At 39.4% G+C, this 23,278-nt stretch overlaps 1 protein-coding gene across 1 annotated transcript; it reads right to left on the minus strand.

The window, feature by feature from the left end:
* Positions 1-3,112: 3,112 nt before the first annotated feature.
* On the minus strand, positions 3,113-22,177 carry LOC124289891 (acid-sensing ion channel 2-like). The gene is made up of 7 exons (XM_046726567.1): positions 21,923-22,177; positions 10,825-11,109; positions 9,475-9,556; positions 8,207-8,325; positions 7,648-7,743; positions 4,057-4,569; positions 3,113-3,166 (listed from the first exon to the last, which is right to left on the minus strand). The coding sequence occupies exons 1-7, from the start codon at positions 22,175-22,177 to the stop codon at positions 3,113-3,115; spliced, it is 1,404 nt and encodes a 467-aa protein (XP_046582523.1).
* Between the last annotated feature and the right edge of the window lie 1,101 nt (positions 22,178-23,278).

A 23,278-nucleotide genomic window follows, 5' to 3' on the forward strand; every position in this document is an offset into this window, starting at 1 on the left:
AATGTAAACAGTTGTTCCGTACACCAAAAATTGTTGCACGCAGTGTTGTCGGTATTTGCCGAATTGGTACAATCACAAGTTGTGCGTAGGGTATTCGTAAAGAGCGATCTGAGGGACATAGCTCTATGGGGTTCGCTTGAAATAAGGTTCGATCGGTAGAGGGCGAGAGTCGATTTAAAGCAACGTTGCATTAATTCATTCGAACTTATTAATTTAATTGTGTAATCTAAATATGTAATATTTTTAGAATAAATTATATGGAGCTTCCCTGATGACTGATAGTTAGTATTATTGAGAGAAATGCATTATTTATTTTTAGAGAGGTGCGGTGTGATATAGTGTCTTTAAGTGTCATAAATATGACGAGGTGTTCCGTTGACCTTTGTTATTTAGAAGCTATAAACAGCGTCACATCGATGTATATCAGATTGCGAAAATAACTGGTTGCAAGGGAAGTGATGATATTTGATTAGGCTGAATGGAAACATTTCGCTCATTGTACGTGCAGATCGCGTGATCCTGAACTATCAGGTCCCAAATAGGACACTAACATAACCCTTAAACAACATTTTAACTCATGCCCAATGAGATCTCTTTTATTCCTATTTATAACGATAACATCATTTTGTTACGCGACTTAAAGATGCAGCTTGATTTTTGTTGTAAAGACATTAATCCTAATAGCATGAGATGAATGTGAGCGTTAGAAAACATGTGAGCAACGAAACCCCAGTGTTTTCAGGGGAAGATACTACGTATTTAGTAACAAATCAAGACATCAGAAAGAAGAAAACGTTTCTTTCAGCTTTCCATATACAGTGGACTCTGTATAATCCGACACTCACTGGGACCGGGAAAAAATGTCGGATTATACAGAATGTCGGATAATTCAATGTCTCCTTGCTTCAATACTTTTCAAACAGTATCATACATTGTAACTGGCTTATATCAAGAAATTAATGCTTAATAGCTATTTTCTTGCTAAATAAAGGGAAAAAAACAAATTCTGTATTTACATGTACATGTATATCATTGGATTTATTATCTTCAGTACAATTTACATACATATACTGCTATCACAATCATGTTCACACTTACCTCCAAATTAGCAAGTGCTGGGACCAAAGAGATTACCAGTAACAGGATGTTAGTTGTCAACTGACCATTGACAGGTTGATTGGCTATTTCAGTCCAGTATGGGGAGTGGATGTCGGATTGTACAGATTAATAGTGTCATTGGGACCAGAAAATGGTGTCGGAATTCGGAATGTACAGATGTCGTATAAATCAATGTATAAATGATGATAATATAGAAGAACGCTGCCGGGACCCCAAAACTAGGTCGGATCTCACAGATTGTCGGATAATTCAGATGTCAGATTATACAGAGTCCACTGTACATGTATACCCCAGATCAATTCAGCCAACACGGATATAATTGTCCTGTCCAACACTGGCTGTATCACATTCATGACAATAGTCTGTTTATGAGATAAACATGTAAAGCATGTCTCTGATTTTCAAACACACTACATTAGGGTTATCTCCATTCTACCATGACCCATTTAAAATCGAACTTCCTCGCTCTGCGGAAGACACTGCGTAATCCGGCATGGGACGAGAGGCGAATTGAACTCGTCTGTGAAGGGAGCGGTAGATGCCGTTCGTATTTTTTTTATTCGTTCGTATTACTATTACAACATAACAATATTCTGTCCAAAGAAATCAAACTACTGTTTATTCAATGCAATTAGGTAATACCCGAGATCTTGTTGTTGTTTTTCATCCCAACTCCACACGACTAAAACCAGCCTATTGTTTTGTGTGCCGTGAAACTGTACCCCCCCTGGCCACACTATAATGGAATCGTCTGACCTACTTAATTTCTTGGAAGAAGACAGTTACGCAACAGTTTGAAATGGCGGACGAGCCAGTGTTGTTTACATTTTGCGAAAGGTTGAAATTTGAAGTGACAGTGGACAATACTTGACTGACTGTTGAATCTGAACCCTGCAGAATCGAAGAATAGATCCTTTCCTGATCAACCTACGAACTGTAACTCATCACAGACTGTTGATTTTTTATGACCGGCCGATCATGATTTCACGTACTGCCTCCACCCCGGCATGCGACAAAAGAGTGACAGTACTGCTGCTTATTGTACATGCGACTAACTTGTGATTCCTTGGAACTTTGTTTTCATCGTTTGGGACTGGACTGTGTCCAAGCGTTTTTCAAAGTAGATGAACATAACAGTGACAACCTTGCGGGGAAACTGGCAGAGAGCAGAATTATTTTGTGAACGATGCAACGGGATATGATGGAGTATGACTATGAGTGGCATAAATGTGGTGTTTCGCCAGACCGTTAGATCTATCTTGCAAATTTCCCATTCTAAACGGAATTAAATATACCATTTACCAGGTAGGTAAATGTTTACTAATGTTTTGCTGCATATTTTGTATAGATAGGGATGTATTTTACAAGGCTTTCTGATTTATGTGTTAGATATTGTTTTGTTTATGTTTGGGGCTGTGTATTGTAATTGAGTTTGAATATTTTTATAATAGAAGGTAATATGATAGTGAGGTTCCCTCATAATTGTTGGGGGGGAAATCATATAACTGTATTTTTCGAGTTTAAATAAATGTTTTATCAGCATTTCCATCACGTCTGTTGTGTTGATATTAGTCATGTTGGTGGTCAAGCTGAAGTAGTGCGGCAGTGTTCTATACGTGCGCAGTGAAGCGCAATGAAATCAAACGCATTTTTAATCCAAAAATTTCCAATTGCCTGTGTGGAAAATTCGAAAGTCAGCGTCAAAATCCATGGAGTTGTTGTTATGATCCGCCATCATTGTGGTCAAACGGAAGTAGTTCTCACAATAAGATTTGTTAATGCGCGGTGAAGCGGCCTTACAATCAGATGAGCGTCAATCCACAATTGATGCCGTCTGATTTTTCTGAACAACCAATCAGAATCTAGTATTTTCTTGATTCATGGTAGAATCACAAATACACTTAACATTTATTCACATTATTACCAAAGTCCATGTGTAAATCCATCACAGGATATGCAACGTTTAATTCATTGACATGAACGTTGGTTATTTTCACATTGTCAAATAATGATCATGGATTACACTGATTATGGAAACCTGGATCACCTGACATGAAATTGATTAGATTCAGATAAGCAAATAAACATCAACAAAACGTTCTATCTTCAAAATGTATATCTCCATGTATGGCTCAGATGGATTTACATATAGTATATCTGTTTAAAACTAGTGCCGGAAGGGCATCCTATTTCATTGTGCAATTTCTCGGATTTGGGTATTTGAGTGTGTGTCAAATGACTGAAGTTTTTCCCTGGCGACCGAAAAACTTTGACGATATCAAAAATGGGTTGGGAACAGCTTTGAAAACTTCTGTTAAACAGAAATCGACCACATGGATAATTTGCATCAACTCGAGTGCACAAGCAGCTACTATTTCTTGTAGCTTTCCCTGTCTAATATAGTTGTTCCTGTGTTCTCATTTATTTGAAATAGTAATAAAACCGTCGGCGTAGTCCAAATATTGTATCAGTGATCTAGCTAGCTGTATGTCATAATGAAATGTTTCCATTTGGAAATATCCCATTGATCCGGTTGTAAGTGATGTTTGTCATATGCCTATTGAATAACACTGTGAACATCATAACAGAAACAGAACAAAGAATGCATTTACAGGTATTTTAATATTCAATATGCACATAATCCCACTAATGCAGCACACAACAATATATGAATGACCCGGGGGACTGGAGTGCAGCCTTAGGCAAAGGGCACTCACTTTTACATGCAAATTGCGTGAAAGTCATGTGCTGCCAGTAGGATAGGACAGGGTTAACCTTTTCAGAACACCTGGTGTCTTCAATGACTATCTCGGGTGTTTGTTATTGTGCATTTACATTACCAATGGCTTATTTGGAGTTGCCCTCTCTGTCAATCTGATGAACTTTGTTCTTTTCAAACACCACCGAGAAGACAGTGATACATAAGAAGTCAAACACTTCTAACACTGTCAGCAGGCTGGCACCAAGCAACAGACCCAGTGCTCCACCGATGTCACAGAACAGATCCAGGATCTCATACCCCACCTGTTTTTCCATGTGTTCGTAGGTCATAGAGTTTAGATACATCTCCAGAATAACCAGATTCCTCCTCCAGTACTCTTCAGTCTTACCCTTGGCCTTGGTGTACGCAGTAATGTAGTTCCTGGTCAGTGGGGAACTGGAGTGTTGAGTGGTGAAGCTGGTGTAGCTGCACGGCTCAGGACATCCAGCTTCACAGCCAGTGTCTATCTGCAGATATTTAGCTTTAGCAGGGACATAACATTCTTGGAACTGTTTGGCGGTGCAAACTGCTACATCGAGGCTTTTGTTTGTAAAGGTCTTGCAGTTGCACATGCTGACGATGAAATCTATCTCACACTCCCTTTTGCATGCATCCCGGGAATAGTTTCCAGTGACATACTTCAGAAGCCTGTCTCCACAGCCGCCTACACCTTCATGTGCTGTTACCTCCTGTCATAATACAGAAATAACATCATCACTGTGTGAAGAATAATTATTTTTACAATACCCAACCCAGTAACGCGTAATCTCCAACCACAGATCAGCGGTCGTCGGCGTTCATGCTTTTATGTGCAAGTAGAAACTCTCACCAGCTGCCATCTGTATCCCGAATCAAGTGAGATAACTTACCATTTGACACTCATGACGTGATAAAATAATCAATCAGTGATAAGATCTTTATCCCAATACATCAGGTCCTAGCATTGAGTAGTTTGAGTCACTTGATAGAAAACAAGAAATCATCTGTCGTCGTGCAGTTGACGGCACAGCTACAATTCTCCCATCGACAGAAATCTCTGAGCAAAGTATCTTTGCTCCAGCTGAAATATTGCTCTATAAGTCCACATACGCTTGGCAAGAGTTGACTTCGTTCCCTCACAAATAACAAATGCAAATTTATCCTGATATTATTACAATATGAAATATTTTATTCCTTGAGTGAGTGAGCGAGTGACTGACTGATTGACTGAGCCAATTAGTTTGTGTTTCATGTTGTTGCAGTTGTGGCTGTTGTTTCGCACAACAGACATCATTATACTGATAGTAACAATGCAGCCTGGTAGGTGTCGTATGAGTGACTGCGGTGTTCTACGCCCAGTTTAGAAACTTTCAAGAATCATTACGATAGGCGCCACAAGGATATATCTTCAAATATTGTAACCATGTGGAGAATGGATGCGCTTCTTCATCAACGGACACTTTAACCACTGTCAGTAACCAAATCGTCTGTTTCATAACTATGTTGTTTTCATACGATGGCATGTACCGAGCCTTGCAAACAATCCGTGAGGTTGTCTTTTGCGACAGGCAAATGTGCTGCATTCTGACTTTTTAAAATGTTTGTCTAATATTTGTGTGCTTCAAATTTAATGCTGAAAACATTTCTGTGAACTCGAAATTTACAGACATGTACATTTAACTTCAAACCAAACTACAAACATACAAAATCTTAGGAACACAACGTTTCGGAATATATCCCTACTCCTTAAGTAAGGACGTTTGCTTCAGTATTTTGAAATATGCATTTAAAATACTTTATGTATAAGTCTCACTATACCGATATCAAAGTTTCTATAAAGCATTTCATTATGAGTTGTAATATGCTCTGGAAATAAAGATATATATAGGTAAAGTTTATGTGTGTAGAAGCACTCATGTTAGATTTACAATAGAAAATATAATTGGTAAAAGGTTAAGGCTATAAACCAGTAGTCCCTGACCACGTGGATTTGTATGGTTTATGTAAACCCGTGGTTACCGAGGCTGAATTAAAGACTGTATAAAAAAAAAAAAAAGCATATACTCCGAAACGTTGTGTTCCTCATAGACACCCATAAAAACTCTCTTCTTTATGTGTATCACTTCTAAATGCCATTATTCAAAGAGTGAGTGGGTGAGTGAGTTACGATTTTAAGTCACATCGGCAGTATTTCACCACATCGTAACTAAATCAAGTTATAGATTTATGATAAAGTAAGTCACAATATAAAAGCCTGTCAACGAAGGACAGTAAAACAACCAGAGGATCACAGATATAGATATAAACTATAAACTAGTATGGAAATCTAAAAGTGTTTCACTATAAGACAATGCCCTATATAAACAGGCTATAGATTTTCCCAACAACTGAAGGTAGATCACCATACTAGGGACCATGAGGACTTACAGTACATTTGCTTGCTGGACACAAGTTGGATTTACATCATCCCTTCAGCTGTTAGCAATTTAGACAAATCCAGCCATACAGTAAAAACATATTCTACGACTAAAAAAGTGGCAGGATTATATTAACTCATTGAATGTTTGGGGACTTACGTATCCTCTCAGGAGGAAAAAAATTTTACAATACTTTAACCCCTTTGAGGATACAGCTATCAACAATCTGAGTTTGTAATTTAATCTACCAAATAATAAAAAACATCTCTACAAAACATATGAAATTAAAATTTATCAATCAGTTCAATTTATTTTACAAATTCGACAATTAAATGGTAATTAACATGAATAAAAAGATCCTTAACACTTTTAACTGAAATATTTATCCCTTGTGGAGGATCCTCACTTTTAAGCAAATACCTATGTGTACATCTTGAAGGGCCAAAACGACAACGTCGTATAACGACCTCTGGACTGACAACCCAAGTAGGTATAACCAATATAGGGTTTTATAGCATGAAATGTATTAATACCTTCTTGGGTGTCCCACTTCTTCTGCATCAGATCACGGATGTACGATGTAATAACAGGTTTATAATCAACGTATTGAATAAGACGTGGTGTCACAGATTTGTCGAGTGCTGCCTTAGCTGTAAACTCGGCCATTACCAGAAATCCCAACATGGCTGGGTAACCAACAGAGGACGATGTCGTATTGGCCAGTAGCAAGATCAACATATGATTCAACTATTTCGATTAAAACTTGATGTTAACAAACAAAATCATTTTATAGCCTAAAGGCACGAAAGAGTCTGAAAAGATTATGTATATTCTATATTTAGGGTGTCTATTAATATATTTAAAAACTGTTAGTTTTGCGTTTGTTTCTGTTGTGAAAATTGAACTGTCATTGGGTTATCGAGAAGATATTGATCTGGATCCAATGACAGCAGCACAAGCCATTCAAAGACCTGATGCAATATCTTATTTTTGAATAAAAGACAAATATACCTGAATGTGTTTTTAAATGACCGACTATCGCATATGTAATTTTTGCACAATTCACCATTGGAAGATGGTTAGTTTGTACTTAGTTTTCATCATTCTTAAGTTTTTCCGTCAGTTTCAGTGAGTGAGTGAGTGAGTTTAGTTTTACGCCGCACTCAGCAATATTCCAGCTGTATGGCGGCGGTCTGTAAATAATCGAGTCTGGACCAGACAATCCAGTGATCAACAGCATGAGTCAGTTACAGACGACATGGCGGTGACAACAATGCATGTACTTAACGTAGATGAAAATATAACCGAAAAGCCTGGTAGGTGCGGTTTACTACTGATATGTAACTCATTTTAACAGAGTGTTAAACTGACCTTCACTCCTATACCTACAAATTGCTGTGAGCCGGGAGCTACCGCCATTCCCATAGCAGACATGATTGGGATCACCTCCGGAGCGTGAACAGCCACCTTCAGGTCAGAACAAACAGAAATTACCACTAGAAATACCATGGTCATACACGGAAATACTAGATGTGATAAATTATATCAGGAGAGAGCATATATATTTGTCAATAATGGTATGTTGCGGCAGCAGTTTCCTTGTTTTGATCTTGCCTGCTTACAGATAATGGTGATAGCTGTTTCTGCGAATCTGAGTAGATTTTGATAATATGTCTTATTATGAGTAACATTCTACAGGTCAATCACCGTTCAGCAAACAGTCCCAGGTCCAAGATGTTGGTGTGTTCGTCGTTGCATGCGCAGTAGTAGTACAGGGATACGAACAACCAGGAATAATGGTAATTGTTTGAGGGGACAGACATGTTCGGTGGTGTATATGAGTGTTGGCATTGGATTCGATTCGATTCAGTTAATGGGGTCATTTACATAATCATTATTCAAAATTTAACAACTTTTCATTAACACTCACCATAAACCCTGTCCCAAGATATCCATCATGACTCCGAGAATATTCCTCGTCCTGGACATTAAGCAAGAGGCGCAGACCATGGGCACGTCCGGAATTCCGAGCAAGCAGGGAACCATTACCTGAAGCAGAAAGCATGTATGTGCATTTTACAAGAGTAAACATTATGTCACTTGATAACGCCAAGCGCCTACACAAAAGAAAGGTATCTCATTTTTTCAGAAGACTTTTTGTGAAATAACCCACTATAATTATATCTATAGCAGAGATATCTGGCTTAGATGCAGAACGTCAGATAACCATAATAACATAACATCAATAGGTCTGTGAAGATCACCTCATATTTGAGAAGCCCTTTCACCAAGGTTTCATTCCAAGGTCTTTCTGATGAAACATTCCTGTACTTGGTCGACTAGATCGACATGGGCCATTAACGTTAATTGTCTGTCGTTATCATGATTGTAATTTTCTAATTACTAACTGTGATATCTTAAGAGCCACAGTGCTCTGCTAATCAAGTTGCACATAGCCGTTCCTTATGTGACAGACAGCATATGACTGAAACGTTTGAGTTTAAATATCAGAACAACTTTCAGTCTGTTTAGTATCACAGAAATGTAAGACAGCAAACTGACACAATAAATACGAATTTTATGCTACACAAAAATGAAGTTTTCAGAAAAAATACTGCAAAACACGCTGTGAATGTAATAGTCCTTTTTCTAAATCCATACACAATCATACAGCTTGGTTCTCGAAAATCATCACCCCAAAATGAACTATCTCTAAATTTGGTCATTAGTTTTTATTAAATTATTTTTCATCTTAAAAGCAGGTAGCCTCCCAGTTTTCAATAAGTGTGGTTTCGTCAATGATGATCTTTTAAACAAAGTGGTTATCACCAATACAATACTGGAAAACACAAGCTGGGGCTCAATAGAAGATTCACATTTTACTTATGCTTTCATTTCAAGAGAAGAAGACGAGCCTGCGTCTTTTACTTGTGTATGTCATTTCACCGTGAAAGAGTACTTTTACACTTACCTTGATGACTCAAGGTACGGTCTGGGGATAATTGCTGCCATACCTGACACAATGCAGCCGTGAAACTGGTGAATCCATTGGACGCCACACCGTGCAGGAATGTCCAAAACATTTTGAACCAGTAGATTGAAATCTTGACTCACAGAAATCCTATCATCCAAGTACGTGGCCTTAACACTCGCTACTGGGTTGCAGAGTTTGGATGTCTCCATGACAATATAACTTACCGTTATACATGAAACATTTCCCCATATCAGTTTCCAGGTAGACAAAGTCGTCTTTTCCACATGGCGCTGACTCCCACGCACACTGAAAGAAAATAAGATGGTTCATTATGGGGCGATGTTAACATGGCCGTGCCAGCTCCACTGACTGCTGTTCTCAACTGAGGTTGAAGAATTCATTTGCGTTGTCGTCTTTATTGTTGAGTAGTAAAACACCAAATAATTTTCAGAAATTTCGCTTTTGTTGCATATTTAACCCTTCTCAACACTTACTGATTTGGCTGGTTTACATATACTATTTACTAAATATATCTTACTGGAACAATACCATTAATTCTTGGAAGTGATATCATGTGCGTCATCTTTAGTAGAAAACCAATCATAATTATGAAGCAGGTAACGGGAAGTGCTGAGCTGGCTTTTATAACAAGTGGTTGGGAATTTGGGACCTTCATGTACGAATTCCTGATGACAAACAATGATGATGTATTAATAAAAATTAGACACAGATGTTATACCTATTTCTGTTGTTTGACAAAGGTAGGGTTCGAGTGCTCTTTGTGAATAAAGTGAGTGAAATAAGTTATGCACGCGGGTGTGGCACAAATATACCTCCTTAAGTCTTACCTTCAATTCACATTGCGATTTCAACGAATATGCCTTAAATATAAATGGCGTAATAACTGGATTAAAATAAAAGTTAAAATTGTGTGTGTGAGTGAGTGTATCCGTGAGTGCATGAGTGAGTGAGTAAGTAGCATTTGTGTCATAGCCAGCTGAAGATAACAGGCGTGCGAGTGCGTAATGAGCAAGGTCAAACATCATCACGCATTATATTAATTTCTTCATATATGTATATCTTATACCATACCCACAGGTATGGACGAGGTTCTCAATGCATTCTGGGAAGCAATGTTAGTGTCTGTGTCATATGAAGAGTTTGTTGCATAAACATTTATACTAAGGCAAGCTATATTTATATATAAGTAGTCTAAGTAACATATCAATGGCGAGAATTCTATTCAAGTCTCAGAGTATACATATACATACATATATAAATACATGTAAAAGTGTTTAGTATTCATCCTGTGTCAAATTTATAAATGTTATTCAAGTAATATAGCAATGCCTAGCAATGAAATGGTGAACAAAACACTGAACATCTCAGATTGAAATAGTGTATGCAGTCACTGAAAGGAAGATATTACATGTCTGCATTTCAGGATGCAGTTAAGCTGACTGTGCCAAACATATTTCTGTAGATGAATACATGGAGGAAAATAAGAACATTAATTCCCATACAAGTAAGTATGACCATGTTAGCTCCCTCTATTATTTACTCATGCTACCTACCTTAATGATACTGGTTTCCATGATGTGTCCGTAAGTGCTGTTCGCTGATACTTGTAGATTGAAAATCTTGGAGATGTCCAACTGACTTAGGTTTACGTTTGGTAACTGTTCATTGAAATCAGTATATGGATACGTCACTTGTAACACATCGCTCCATCCAAGATGCTCGAGCAGTGAACTCCTCACGATATTGTTATTACATATTGTTATGGTTGGAAACAGAAGGGTGTTGTCCAGGATTTGATCCACTCTCACGTTGACAGGGACAGACAGATATAGAGATATCTGATTGTAGATGTTGAAAGTGGTGAAACCAAGTCCGACACAAAAGATAAAGAACCAGGCTACTCGTCTAGAGATATTGGAATTGGCGTCACATATTTGAGATAATCCCTGTACAGTCACCACCTCGTGTAAAGGTTTGTTGCCTCTCATTGCCAGAGTGAGAGAGACGTTGGTCTTCCGGTTTCAAACCCTGCGCACATGAAGTATTAGAACATCTTCTTTCTTGGTGTCTCTGTTTAACTGGTCGTTGATGTCGAATCTCTGCTGACTGTTCAGCCTTGTGGTACATGAACGTCTATATATATGGCTTGTGTTGTTGAGTGTCTTCAATACATAACAGATGCATGTTGACTTTGTTTAATGCTCGATGGCTGACATTATCCTTTTGTCGTGGATTGCATGCACTTAGTAGTTGTTAGGTAACGGATTTGCAAACAGCTCAGTGTATTTGCCCAGAAAAGTCGAATCGATCAACAGCTAAAAGAGAGAGCATTAGCAGTATCCTCGGGTGCGGATGTGGCCATGGGGAGAAAAGTGGAGTCGGTGGGATGGGGGGTGGTAAAAGGTGCATTGGGTGTCCGTGGTTGCTGTCTTTTATGGATCAGACGTGTAACTGTCTTCTAAACTGCTCCCTGCTCTTCCTTCATAGCCATGAGGACTTGATTACGATTCTGACGTGACTGAAAGTATGTCATCATGAACAGAAGATAGAAACCGTACCGCATACAAGGTGTCAACCAAATTGCAACTTTTGAATTGCATCTTTTGACATTGTAACAAGTTACTTTTGCTTCGTATTTAACAATATTTGTATTCTTATAACACATATGCGACGTTGCTATGCTGTCGAAAGGCTAAATGTATTTCTCAAAAGTGGATACTGTTGAAAAGTATTCATTATGTTCAATAAATATTTCAAATAATTTTGATCCCCAAGAGACGGAAGTATTTCAAATATTTACACACGAGTGAATGGTTTCAATTTTTATCATAACAAGTTCAAAGTGAACCGATATTGAATGATTAGAGTAATAATCGACCTAGGCTTCAGCAACATATGACAGTAGGGCATAAAATTGAATACAGAATATTTTCATGTATTTCATGTATTCTCCTCAAAAGCAACATTGTAACACATAGATTTCGGAGTCGAAACATGAAGAAACCTGTCTGTTACAAATCAACTGATGTGATACCAACACAAAATACTACAACGTGTTGCGCAATTTAAACAGCAATCTTTTCAACGTGGTTTACAAATGAATACAAATATCTGGTAAGAGAAACATAAGTGCTTACCATGATTAGTGGCAGTTAGAACTAAAGTGCAAATACAATACGTCTTGAAAAATAATGCAAATTATAGCTAAATTGGATGGAAATATCATGAAACCGCCCTCCAGTTATCACAATTGAGCGGGCCGCTGCTAATGATAACATTTGGCCATCTGATTCCTTAACGATGGGCCATTATCAGTTCTGTTTTCAAATGACGTCACAGCGGGTGCGCGTGAGGGCGGCTTTGATGCACCGAACGCTGACAAAGGAAGATGGCGTCCGATTGTGTGGGTGCGGCTTAGTCGCTACGAGAAATTGTACGAGCGCTTCGTTAACTTACTGATTCGCTTTGGGGCGAAAAGGCCGAATTTGATGAAATTAATGGTGACTTAGATGAAGATGAACTTGAAAAACTTAAAATGGAAGGGAAATCAGCAAATACTCTAAAGCAAACATCATTTACCTGTAAATGTTTGGAACTCCTATAAAAAGATCAGTGAAAACAATTTAATTATTCCTTAAAACTGTTTTCCTTTTTATTTCATAGATTGGTCTTTTCGGCGTAGAATCAACGTAGATTTCCAAACCATAAACGCACTGGATCTTTCCAAATTTCTTCGAAAATCTTATGTTGAAAACTGATGAAAAAAGGCTGAACTACCTACCCAGTACATTAAGATCTCAAAGAGCAGCCGTTCACAGGATCCTAAAAGACCCTCCTTTCTCACGGGCTGAAGAAGGGTTACTAAAACTACAATTGAACTAAAGCGTGATGACAACAACAAGCACTATCATGCCTTTGCTTTAGCTGAACAGACGAAGAACTGGCAAGGCACTAATCCAACTAACCAGAATTGCTCGGATGTTCGAATCTACAAGAGCCCAAGGATCCAGTAAGCGTGCATCTTTTCTACTTGTCCAAACTCCATCCGGATTGTGATGCCCTTTTTCAATCTCCTCGGAAGTGGTTCGAGAAATCTGGCTTGTGGTATGACAATTGTCCTTTGGGTAAGTGAATATGTGTTTATTCAGTAACACCACACAAAATGACTATATTACCCAAATTTACTAACGTTAGGAAATATACGTTTCATCCGGCGTCCATATGAACAAACATTTGAAATGTACGTATCATCTGGCTTTCAGATTTACACACGTTTAAAGGGGTGTTAAAATAAACTGACATTCAACTCTGTATTTACATGTATTTCACAGGTGTGTAAATCTGGTCATTGTTTTCATGTGTTTTCTAGCATGTGTAACATATGTAAATGATATGATTGTAAGACATGCATTTTAATACCTTTGAAATCTCGTATGACTAGGGTTAGATTTGTCATATATTTAGCACACGCGTAAATGGTTGGTAATTGGTAAATATAGTGTTACAAGATTAACACTACTTTAACATGTATTTCAATGATTCTGTAATGTAACTGTCACATCGAGTTCGTTAGCGCGTCGGACCACGCCATAACGCCCGGAGATCATTAGAAACACATGGCGAAGTGATACCCATGACTGAGCACCAGTATTAACGTGCCTGCCTTTCTTGACACACACATGATGTCTGTTTAAAAGGTTCAAATATTGGGTCTATGGGCCAGAGCGATATGTATGTTAGGTAGTGTGTGCACGTGTGTGCATGTGTGTGAGAGGGAGAGGGTGTGGGATAGGGTAGGCATAGGGTGAGGTGGTGGCGGCGGGGTACTGATAAGCCTTTCTGATCAGTAGGTAATACCGTTTATACTTTTTGCAATGGAAATTACATTACAGTTTAAATAACTGACCTTAGGTACACTTCTTATACATGACATACAAGCAGAGACAGCTTATTGCAATAAAACACAGACAGGTGTGTTCACACAGACATGAACCGGTAGGTCCCTAATTTTAGCTATCTATACTTTCAAAAAAAGATGATTACAATGTATTCCTGATTCCCGATGTAAATTACTGTAACAGTTGTAAATGTGTTAATATGCACATACTTGGTATTAGAGCTGTGTTTCGTAGCCTAAGTGGGGAGACGATACATCCTGATACCAGTTTAATGAGGCGAGACGATATATCATGAGTGAGTGAGTGAGTTAAAGTTTATAGTCATAGTGGCAATATTTCAGCCATATCGTGACTTAAAATAGTTATAAATTCATTAAAACCTGTGTTACATTCACACACACACACACACACACACAGACACACACACACACACACACACACACACACACACTTAAAGAGCTGTTGATCTAATAAAATTTCAGTATTTCATGTTGAAGAAGGTTCAGTCAAACATGTTCAGCCCGCCTCAAATAAATTTGAAACTGAAGTTTCCTTTGGGAAGTTGTGTTTCTACACCAATTCTTTCACAAACAATTCAATGTAATTTATACCAGAAATCAGAATCACTGAAAAAAACTCTTAAGTCTGCTATCTAAATTGTATCTGTTCTCTTTCTTAACAAAGCTAAGACATCATTCATAGTTGTAAATAAATGGTGTTATTTGTCAAACAACTAAAACATATTTCAATTACTTGAAGACAAGTATTGTACAGTTCACAGAGTTTGAAACATGTTTACACTCTTTCACTTCTACACCAACTCCTTGGTTCATGTAACAGATACAAACAAATTCCTATAAGGCTCAATTTGTTTCTAATTTACAGAAGGATTTCAAAGAGACTCCTTTCCTATTCCTATTCCTAATGCAATACTCCTTACAACTTTAAGTAGTACTTAAGTAGTATAGGGATATATCGTCTCTTGTGGCGATCCATCGATGTATCATGGACCCTCGTGATATAAATATCCTCATGTATTGCCTAAATGTGTTTTGTATTGATGCATTCGTATCGCATACTACGAATACTATCGATGAATCGTTACACCACTATATGGGATGGCCTCTTTTTGATTCGGAATACAGATATTGTCCCATACGGACGTTTTCTCAAATTTCAGTTACCCGACGGAATATACTGTACACCTATTTTGATTCCATCTCTGGGGTAGATTATAGAAAACTCTAGTGACTGCAATTAGTTCATAAAGTTAGATAACTAAGCAGTTTCTGTAATTATTGAAAGCTTACTACCTGACATCATTTATGTTACTCATGCGTTTTTAATTTTTGCTTTTTGCTGTCTGATTTGTTATACATTATATAATAATGTTAATCATTTTGGCATCCCAATATCATAGAATATAATGTAAACCTATTAACCTATCAAAGTACCGAAACGAATTATCTGTATGCTTTACTGTTACTGGGTGAAACTGTTAAATGCACCTCCATACAAATTATCGACTTCATATAAGGCAGCATAGATATTTCACAAACATGGTACAGGACCCTTAGCCTCATTAGCTTATTGCCTCACCACTTGCGAATTAAGCGTTGGCAGATGTAAATGTTACTGAAGATGTTGGTCTCCGCCAGCCATGGGTGTTTGGTATGTTTACTCTGTAACCCGAACCCTGCAGTGAGTTTTCCTGCAGATTATAACAAACGCTGAACCTGGGAATATCTAGATATGCGTCATTTAGGGCGTAAACATTACAGTAAGGGCTGGGCGGAAGTTGAAATAATATCATTCTGTGACTATAATACAGCAGAGACCATATAATAGACTATTATATGGTCTCTGGATACAGATTGGGAGAAGATATGTAAAACAAACTATTTTGACAACAGACCATAGTTTGGGTCTTTTAATTGTACATATGATTCCAATAGCTTAACCTAGATTAAGATATCCTTCGAATGTACATTTGGTTGAAATTGGAAAGTATACATTTATAAGAACGAATGTTTACTTATAATTCAAAAGTATAACAGCACGAGTGTCCATTTTGTCTGTTGTCTTCTACCCGTCCCTACTTGGCTCAATCTCATGTGTCTCAAGGTCACGGAGCATCAGTGGTTTAGGGGCCCGTATTGCAATTCTCGTGCGTTTCCATGTGTTGTTGACGCGGCATGGACGCCTTGTAACATCACTATTTAATTATGATTCACAAACACATGCTCATGATATGGTTGGAATCGTGCCACGGATTAGCTGATACTTATCATGAAGGTTTTTTTTATGTAGGTGGCTTGAAACTCGCTTTTACAAAGGCCTATAGGTTCGATCACATGCATATTCGTTTAACAGCTTCTTTTCTCTTAACGCGCTCATGTCAAAACTGATTTAAATTCTGATCGCAGATAAAAGAATAAGACAATAAATAGTATGCCAAATTATTGTTGCCATGACAACCCTGTGATATTTCACCTTATGTAAGAGAGTAATAAATACGATGCTAGGTATGGCAGTTACTACTGCAGATGATAGTGTATGTCGTAAATAGTTGCTGCAGTGCTATCCCTAATCACTGGGTATCTATACAATTATATGTGTGATGGAGGAGAACAAGCGTCGCTACTTTTCTCAATAATCTGAATACATGTATGTAGCGTGAAACCGGCAGATACCTATAGAAGAAAGTGTTTGCCCTACCTGTAACAACCATGTCCCGTGTCTAAGAAGGGGATATAATGTGGGAATGAATGACATGTACTTTTATCTGGGCCCGTTTATGATGATACATATTGCGATCTTTCACAATAATCTCACTGGCCGGTACGTAACCGGTATTTCTATTATTGTATATATACAGCAACTATCTTCGAACTTTCTCCATATACGTCTGCCAGATACATCGCACACTACCCCTTTCTCTCTTGATCTTCTTAAACGACTGTTGCAAGTTCGAAGAATCCTGGTCAAAGTAGAAAAGTCTTAATATCCCCTACAAATCTGTAACATACACATTGTACCCTAAATGGGTAGAGCTTCCGTTCGGGGGAATATCAGAAGGACAGCGATACCCTTATCTCCAATGTTGTAGAAAGCACTCCACTTACTTAGGAAAACAATAGACCACTGAGATATTGCAATCTTGTTGGAATCAATATTTTCGGCACCTGTCACATCTGAACTTGAACATGCGAGGTCTGCGTCTATGTCAGGCTCAAGGTCTGCAAGATGTTTAGCAACACTGGGGCATAATAGTCATAGGCCTGCTCCAAACAACGGAATATATATCTTGTGAGAAGGACTTCTCCGACAGGGAAAATTACAGCAGTGCAACATCACATTTACTTGTGTGACGTTTGCTTTCGGAATCTGGGTTTATGGATCGTCAATTTAAACAGGACAATCAAGACGAATTTCACAAAATCATGGAGGTCCAACATGCCTATGGTATACTCAGAGAACGCACCCGCCTGTGCTATCCGGTCATAATCGCTACACGATAAAAACCTTTTTCATTTCATGTCTCACAGAATATTTAATTTGATATGGCAATGTTTGTTATCGTATACGTTTGTGTTAATGAAACAAATGTGGACAACTTAAGTTCATGTATGGCGTTATTACAGCAAAGGCTGAGCGGAAGGAGAAATAACATGATTCAGGCACTGTGAGACTATTAAGAAAGGTCACATGCAGTGCAATAATATTCCAATTATGTACTGCCAAAAACTATTTATAGTACTGATGCGCCAGCTGAAGAGACTTAAGAAATTACGAGTTGGTTCGTGTAGCGTATTTGGCCGCGCTCCAAGAGAGATAAAGTGCTATTCTGTTGGGACAGCTAGGGACACTTGCAAGGACAAAGGGGCAGCTCATCGCCCCTTTTTGCGTAATACTGCTTACTTAGTCAGGCTCTTTTGATGATAAGAATAATGAGGTCACGTGAACGTTAATTTCAAACGTACAAAATGTGTGAAAATTAAATTGCATGAACCAAGTGATTCACATGATGGAAACAGTTTTCGTCACGATATGGCTGAGATATTGCCGATGTGATGTTAAATATTAACTCACTCACTCACTCACTCACTCATGATGGAAACAAATGATCATCTTGCTTGAGCACAGGTAACATGAAGGTGTATGAACCCTTCATATACATACCCCTGAAATCCGGTATGGTACATAAATATCTAAGGTGTGTAAACATTTGCAAATTTGAAAATTTACATGTGTTTCCCCACCTACGTAAATTTACATGTTTCCAACCTGAGTAAACTTAGAACGAAATCGAAATTTCAGCACAAATTGAAATTCAAGGGAATGCATCAGAAATACTGTATGATCATGTATTTACTGGGGTATCTGTTTTGCAATTCATGTTTGGAAATACATGACAATCCGGTCATGGCATACATGGACGAGGTACTTGTGCATACGAAAATGTACGATGAGCATATGTTTCAAAGGTATAGATTCATATGAAATATATGCCCGAAGTTGGGAAATCTTTGGAAACATACGTAAATCCGGTCATGGCATATATTTCCTACTGTATTTTCGTTTATTTCAATGGTTTACTATCAGGCTTTTGGTCCTATGTAAGGGGGCCTTCGGCCCATTATACACATACATATCAGAAAGGTTTAAAATATAACGTGAAGCGCCATGATATGGATACGGAATGGATACAAAGGTGTAATTGTAATTGAGATGTGAACGCAAGATCAGCATGATGCAAAATATTTCGTACGTTTTTTCATAGCTAATACATATATATTAGCTAGGTTGCTTATAACAATATTATTTTGAGAAGTAAACAGTAGGGCTAACTTGTTTTCAGAAGGATATACGTCATAAAAACGTGGTATGAGAGATGATCTCAGATCGTGATAAAATGGACATTCAAGGCAAAATGGTATTCAGATTCGATCATAGGAATAGCAATACAATGGACACAAACGTTCGTTGCGTGCAAGATTTATACGTCTTCCATAATCAGTCATTTACATATGACTTGAACAGCGACATCTACAATGGTAATACAATACACCTTCCCATTTACAGCGCCAAATTGTCCTTTTGGGAAAAGTACCTTGGGCTATCTCATGCAGAAGATATAAAAAAGCTGGTTTGTCACAGACGTACACTTGCCATTCCGTCAGGGCCTCCACCATAACATAGCTGTATCAGGCAGAAGTTGACACGTGGCAAATATACTAAGCAGCAAAAGAAACGTCAGTTTGGAATTTTCCTTCGCATACACGTATAACTGTAAACTCATTTAATGTTTTGATTGTATATTTGTGACTACATCTCCAACCTATCTGAGAAAAGACATTCCTTCCCAAATTCAGAATTGAACCCAGGAAATGGTCTCAAAAACGCAAACTATTCTCGGAGATGGTACGGTGTTCTCCATGTTTTTCATGCAACTCAAGCTGCACGTGCTGTTCACAAGGACCACCCCTATAAAATGCATCCCCAAACCTGGTTGAAACATTCACATTACAACGTCAGCAGGATGAGGAACCAGGCGCTAGGAAGACTTGAAGCTGGCCACACTGCAAAAGCCGTTGCCAGTCACTTCCAGGTCAACGTTCAGACCATCTACCGGCTGCAGCAACATTTCCGGGCCACAAACACCACAAATGATCGCCCCCGTACTGGCAGACCAAGGGTGACCACAAGACGACAAGACCGCCATGTTGTGCGACAGCATGTACAGAATCCCTTCATGCAGGCATCTGGAACAGCACGACAGACAGTGTGAACACGAGGAAGACCAATCAGTACTGATACAGTACGCCAACGTCTTAACAGCGGGAACCTCCATTGCCGTAGACCTTACCGTGGACCTATCCTCACCCCTCGTCATCGGCGTGAACGTTTACAGTTTCACACAACACCAAAACTGGCGATACAGGCAATGGAGAACTGTTCTGTTCATAGCTGAGAGTCGGTACTGCGTATTAACTGCCGATGGCAGAACAAGAATATGGCGACGACGTGGCCAGCGTTGCTCAGACCAATGTGTTATGGAAAGAAACTCATGGGGAGGTGCAAGCATCATGGTATGGAGTGGAATAGGCCTGAACCAGAGAGTGGGTTCTGTGGTGTTCCAGAACATTGGTCCAGGGAGAGGAGGCGGCATCACAGCAGTGCTCTACATCGACCAAACTCTCAGACCCCACGTCATACCACATTTTGCACGTCACCGGAACAACATTTTCCAGTATGATAACTTGAGTTGTTTCACCGTTGGAGGGGGAGGTTGTTCGTCGACGGGTTGCATGTCGAGCAATCTCAACAGCTGAGGTTTCCTCCAGCGGGAGTAACCGATCACTCCACGTTCTTTAGCAATCATTTTCAGTTCTCGAACAGTTAGCATTGTTGCTATATCCAGATGCGAAGTCAAATCTCTAAAAGGTTGGATTTTCGCTATAGTCAGGTGCTAAGTCAAATCTCTAATTGGTTGTTTGCTACATGGGAGGTAACTCCGTCAGCCTTATCTCTGACGAGTTTTTGAATAAAAATGAAGCGCACGTAAAATATATATTTTTTTATTTTATTTTTATTCTGAGCAGTCGGTTTCGTTCGTTGAGATAGTCTCTTTGCGTTAAGTAGATGAGATGACCTCGTACCACGTACGCTCCGTGGGCTTTGCAACGGCGATATTGGCATTTCACGCCCACGCCACACACTTCGCAGGTGTAATTCACGAAACCTTTTCGTGTGGACATCATGTCTTTGCTGCAATATTCGGTGGTGCATTTCCTGCCACATGTTTCGGTTTTTCGAACACCACCTTCTTGCAGTTATACGGTGCACGTCTTCCCATCTTTATGTATACACATAAATATATTTTTTAGTCTAATTGTTTAGTGATCAACACGGTCGCGGCTAAGATCAGCTCCCGGTCTTTCCGTTCCGGGGAAGGCGTGTAATACTGAGAGAGGGTGGGTTCGAGAGTTTCGAGTCGTTTGCCAGTGAGCAGGTAGTATTCTCGCATGGCGTCGTCCACGTCCTTAAACGTTCGAACGGCATGGTTTTTGTGCGAGAGTTTGGCGCTGATGAAATCTATACTCTGCATGCGTTTTTTCTCGTAGTAGGTTTACGCGGCTTGTAATTTCTCCACGACTAAATCGTGCCGTTTCCGGTCTGCTTCGATTTCAGCAGCATTGGATGTGCGTAATTTGGAGAAGAGATAATTGCTCCCCGAAAATGCCAGGGCGTTGACTAATGCCCCGCCGACAATCATCGCGATTGTGGCCATTTATTTATATATACTTTTCTTACTTTAATATGTTTTCTGGAATGATGCCTTGCTTGACTAGTATCTCTTTGGTAGCCATCAAACAAGTCCCAAGTCAAACACGAGTATACCCATGTCTTGAAGGTTAAAATCGAGTTTGGGTGCTGGTTGTTTGGTGATCATTTTGCCAAATCGAGCGTAGCCGATGGCTAGACCGCTGACCACGACGGCGTGATACGCATTGTTGACGAATGTTTTTTCCGTCGGCGGTAGACATGATTATAACATAATGTGTGGGTTTGCATGTAATTGTGTTTTTTGTTATGGGTCGGACCATCGATGGTAGTGGTGGTGGTGTCATCTTTTTGTTTTGTTGATACAACCATACACCTGCAGTGATACCCACGACAGTGGCTGCAACGGCGTACAGAATCCACGGTGGGGTAGGAATCGATTTCTGATGCCTAGCTAATGCCCCACCGCGATTCCGCCGACCACGAGCGCTGTTTCACGATCGATGTGTTGCTGATTTTTGACCATGGCGCGTACAGATGGGTGTGGTGGTGGTGGGGATTGAACGCTGGGCTCCGGCGATGGCGGTGACGTCACTATCCCCGTTTCACTGGTGCTGGTGGGTGGTCCGACGTGACTCAGGTTGATACCCAACTTTTGATTGCTGGTTGTGATGACGATTTCGTTGTTGTAGCCCACCACTGTGTGGATCCTCAGTTGCATATCACTCGGAGCCATGTACAATCCCACACCAAACACATAGTCGACTTTCGACCTGGCATTTTGCAACACGTTTTGATAGTGTTCGATGGCACTCGGTAAATCCACTGGTCTGGCAATGGCATCCTCGACGTTGGCCATGAATTGTTTCTGTGCGTAGAATGCCGTCCTTTTACCTATGATGCTGGATCGCGTTTGCGCTTGCGCGCCTAGCACGGACCACACGTACGTTTGAATCGAATCGTTAAGTCTGACGACACCAGGACGAGAAAACCCTTTCGATGTATCCAACATATATACTTTCCAACATATATACTTTCTTCAGCGTATCGAGGCTGCTCCACCCTTTGAACGGTAAAAGCAACATCTCTTTTAAAATTCATACGATCATCTCGCCATTCATTACTCGACAGAGCAAAGTCGTGTCGGAGCCAACCACTTTTCAGTAAACCATCACTGACTTCTTTCACATATTTCGCTCCACTGTACGGAATGCCCAACACATGGTTTGTACCCGGTATACGCCAATCAGTTTTTGGATTGAGTTCGAATTCATCACAAATCCGTTCGTACGCCAGCCGATCGTAAGGATTGTTTACCGTGTTCCACGCCTTGTCCTGCGGAATCAGGGTGCTGATCTCTTTCAAAATACGTGAAAAGGTAGTACACATGAAAAAGGAACACAGACCGACTCAGCGCATCACAACGAGTGACGATCAACGTCACACCACGCGCCGTCGTAGCACATGACATGGCGAAATTGAATTGATTCTGCCAGAATTGCATCGGGTTCGAAAACCAAGCGTGTACCGTTTTCACGTTCGTGACTGAAATCCTATACTTTGTAAATACATCGATAAATGGAGTTCGAAAATATAAACCATCCTTTGCATCCACCACGATATTCATATGCGTGAAATCGACAGCACTTATATTATCGCTTTTAGAATAAAACACTCCCGGTTTGTACAGATTGAATTATTATTATTTTGTATACATATATACTTTCAATATGTACGTAACGCTTCTGGGAATCACGAACGGCGAGTCCATTCAACTGCTGCATGCAATCGATAACACTTCCGGTCAGCTCGAAGTCGTGCT

The sequence above is a fragment of the Haliotis rubra genome, unplaced genomic scaffold (assembly GCF_003918875.1).
Source record: "Haliotis rubra isolate DU_JTF1 unplaced genomic scaffold, ASM391887v1 Scf112, whole genome shotgun sequence".
Classification (NCBI taxonomy): Eukaryota; Metazoa; Mollusca; class Gastropoda; order Lepetellida; family Haliotidae; genus Haliotis; species Haliotis rubra.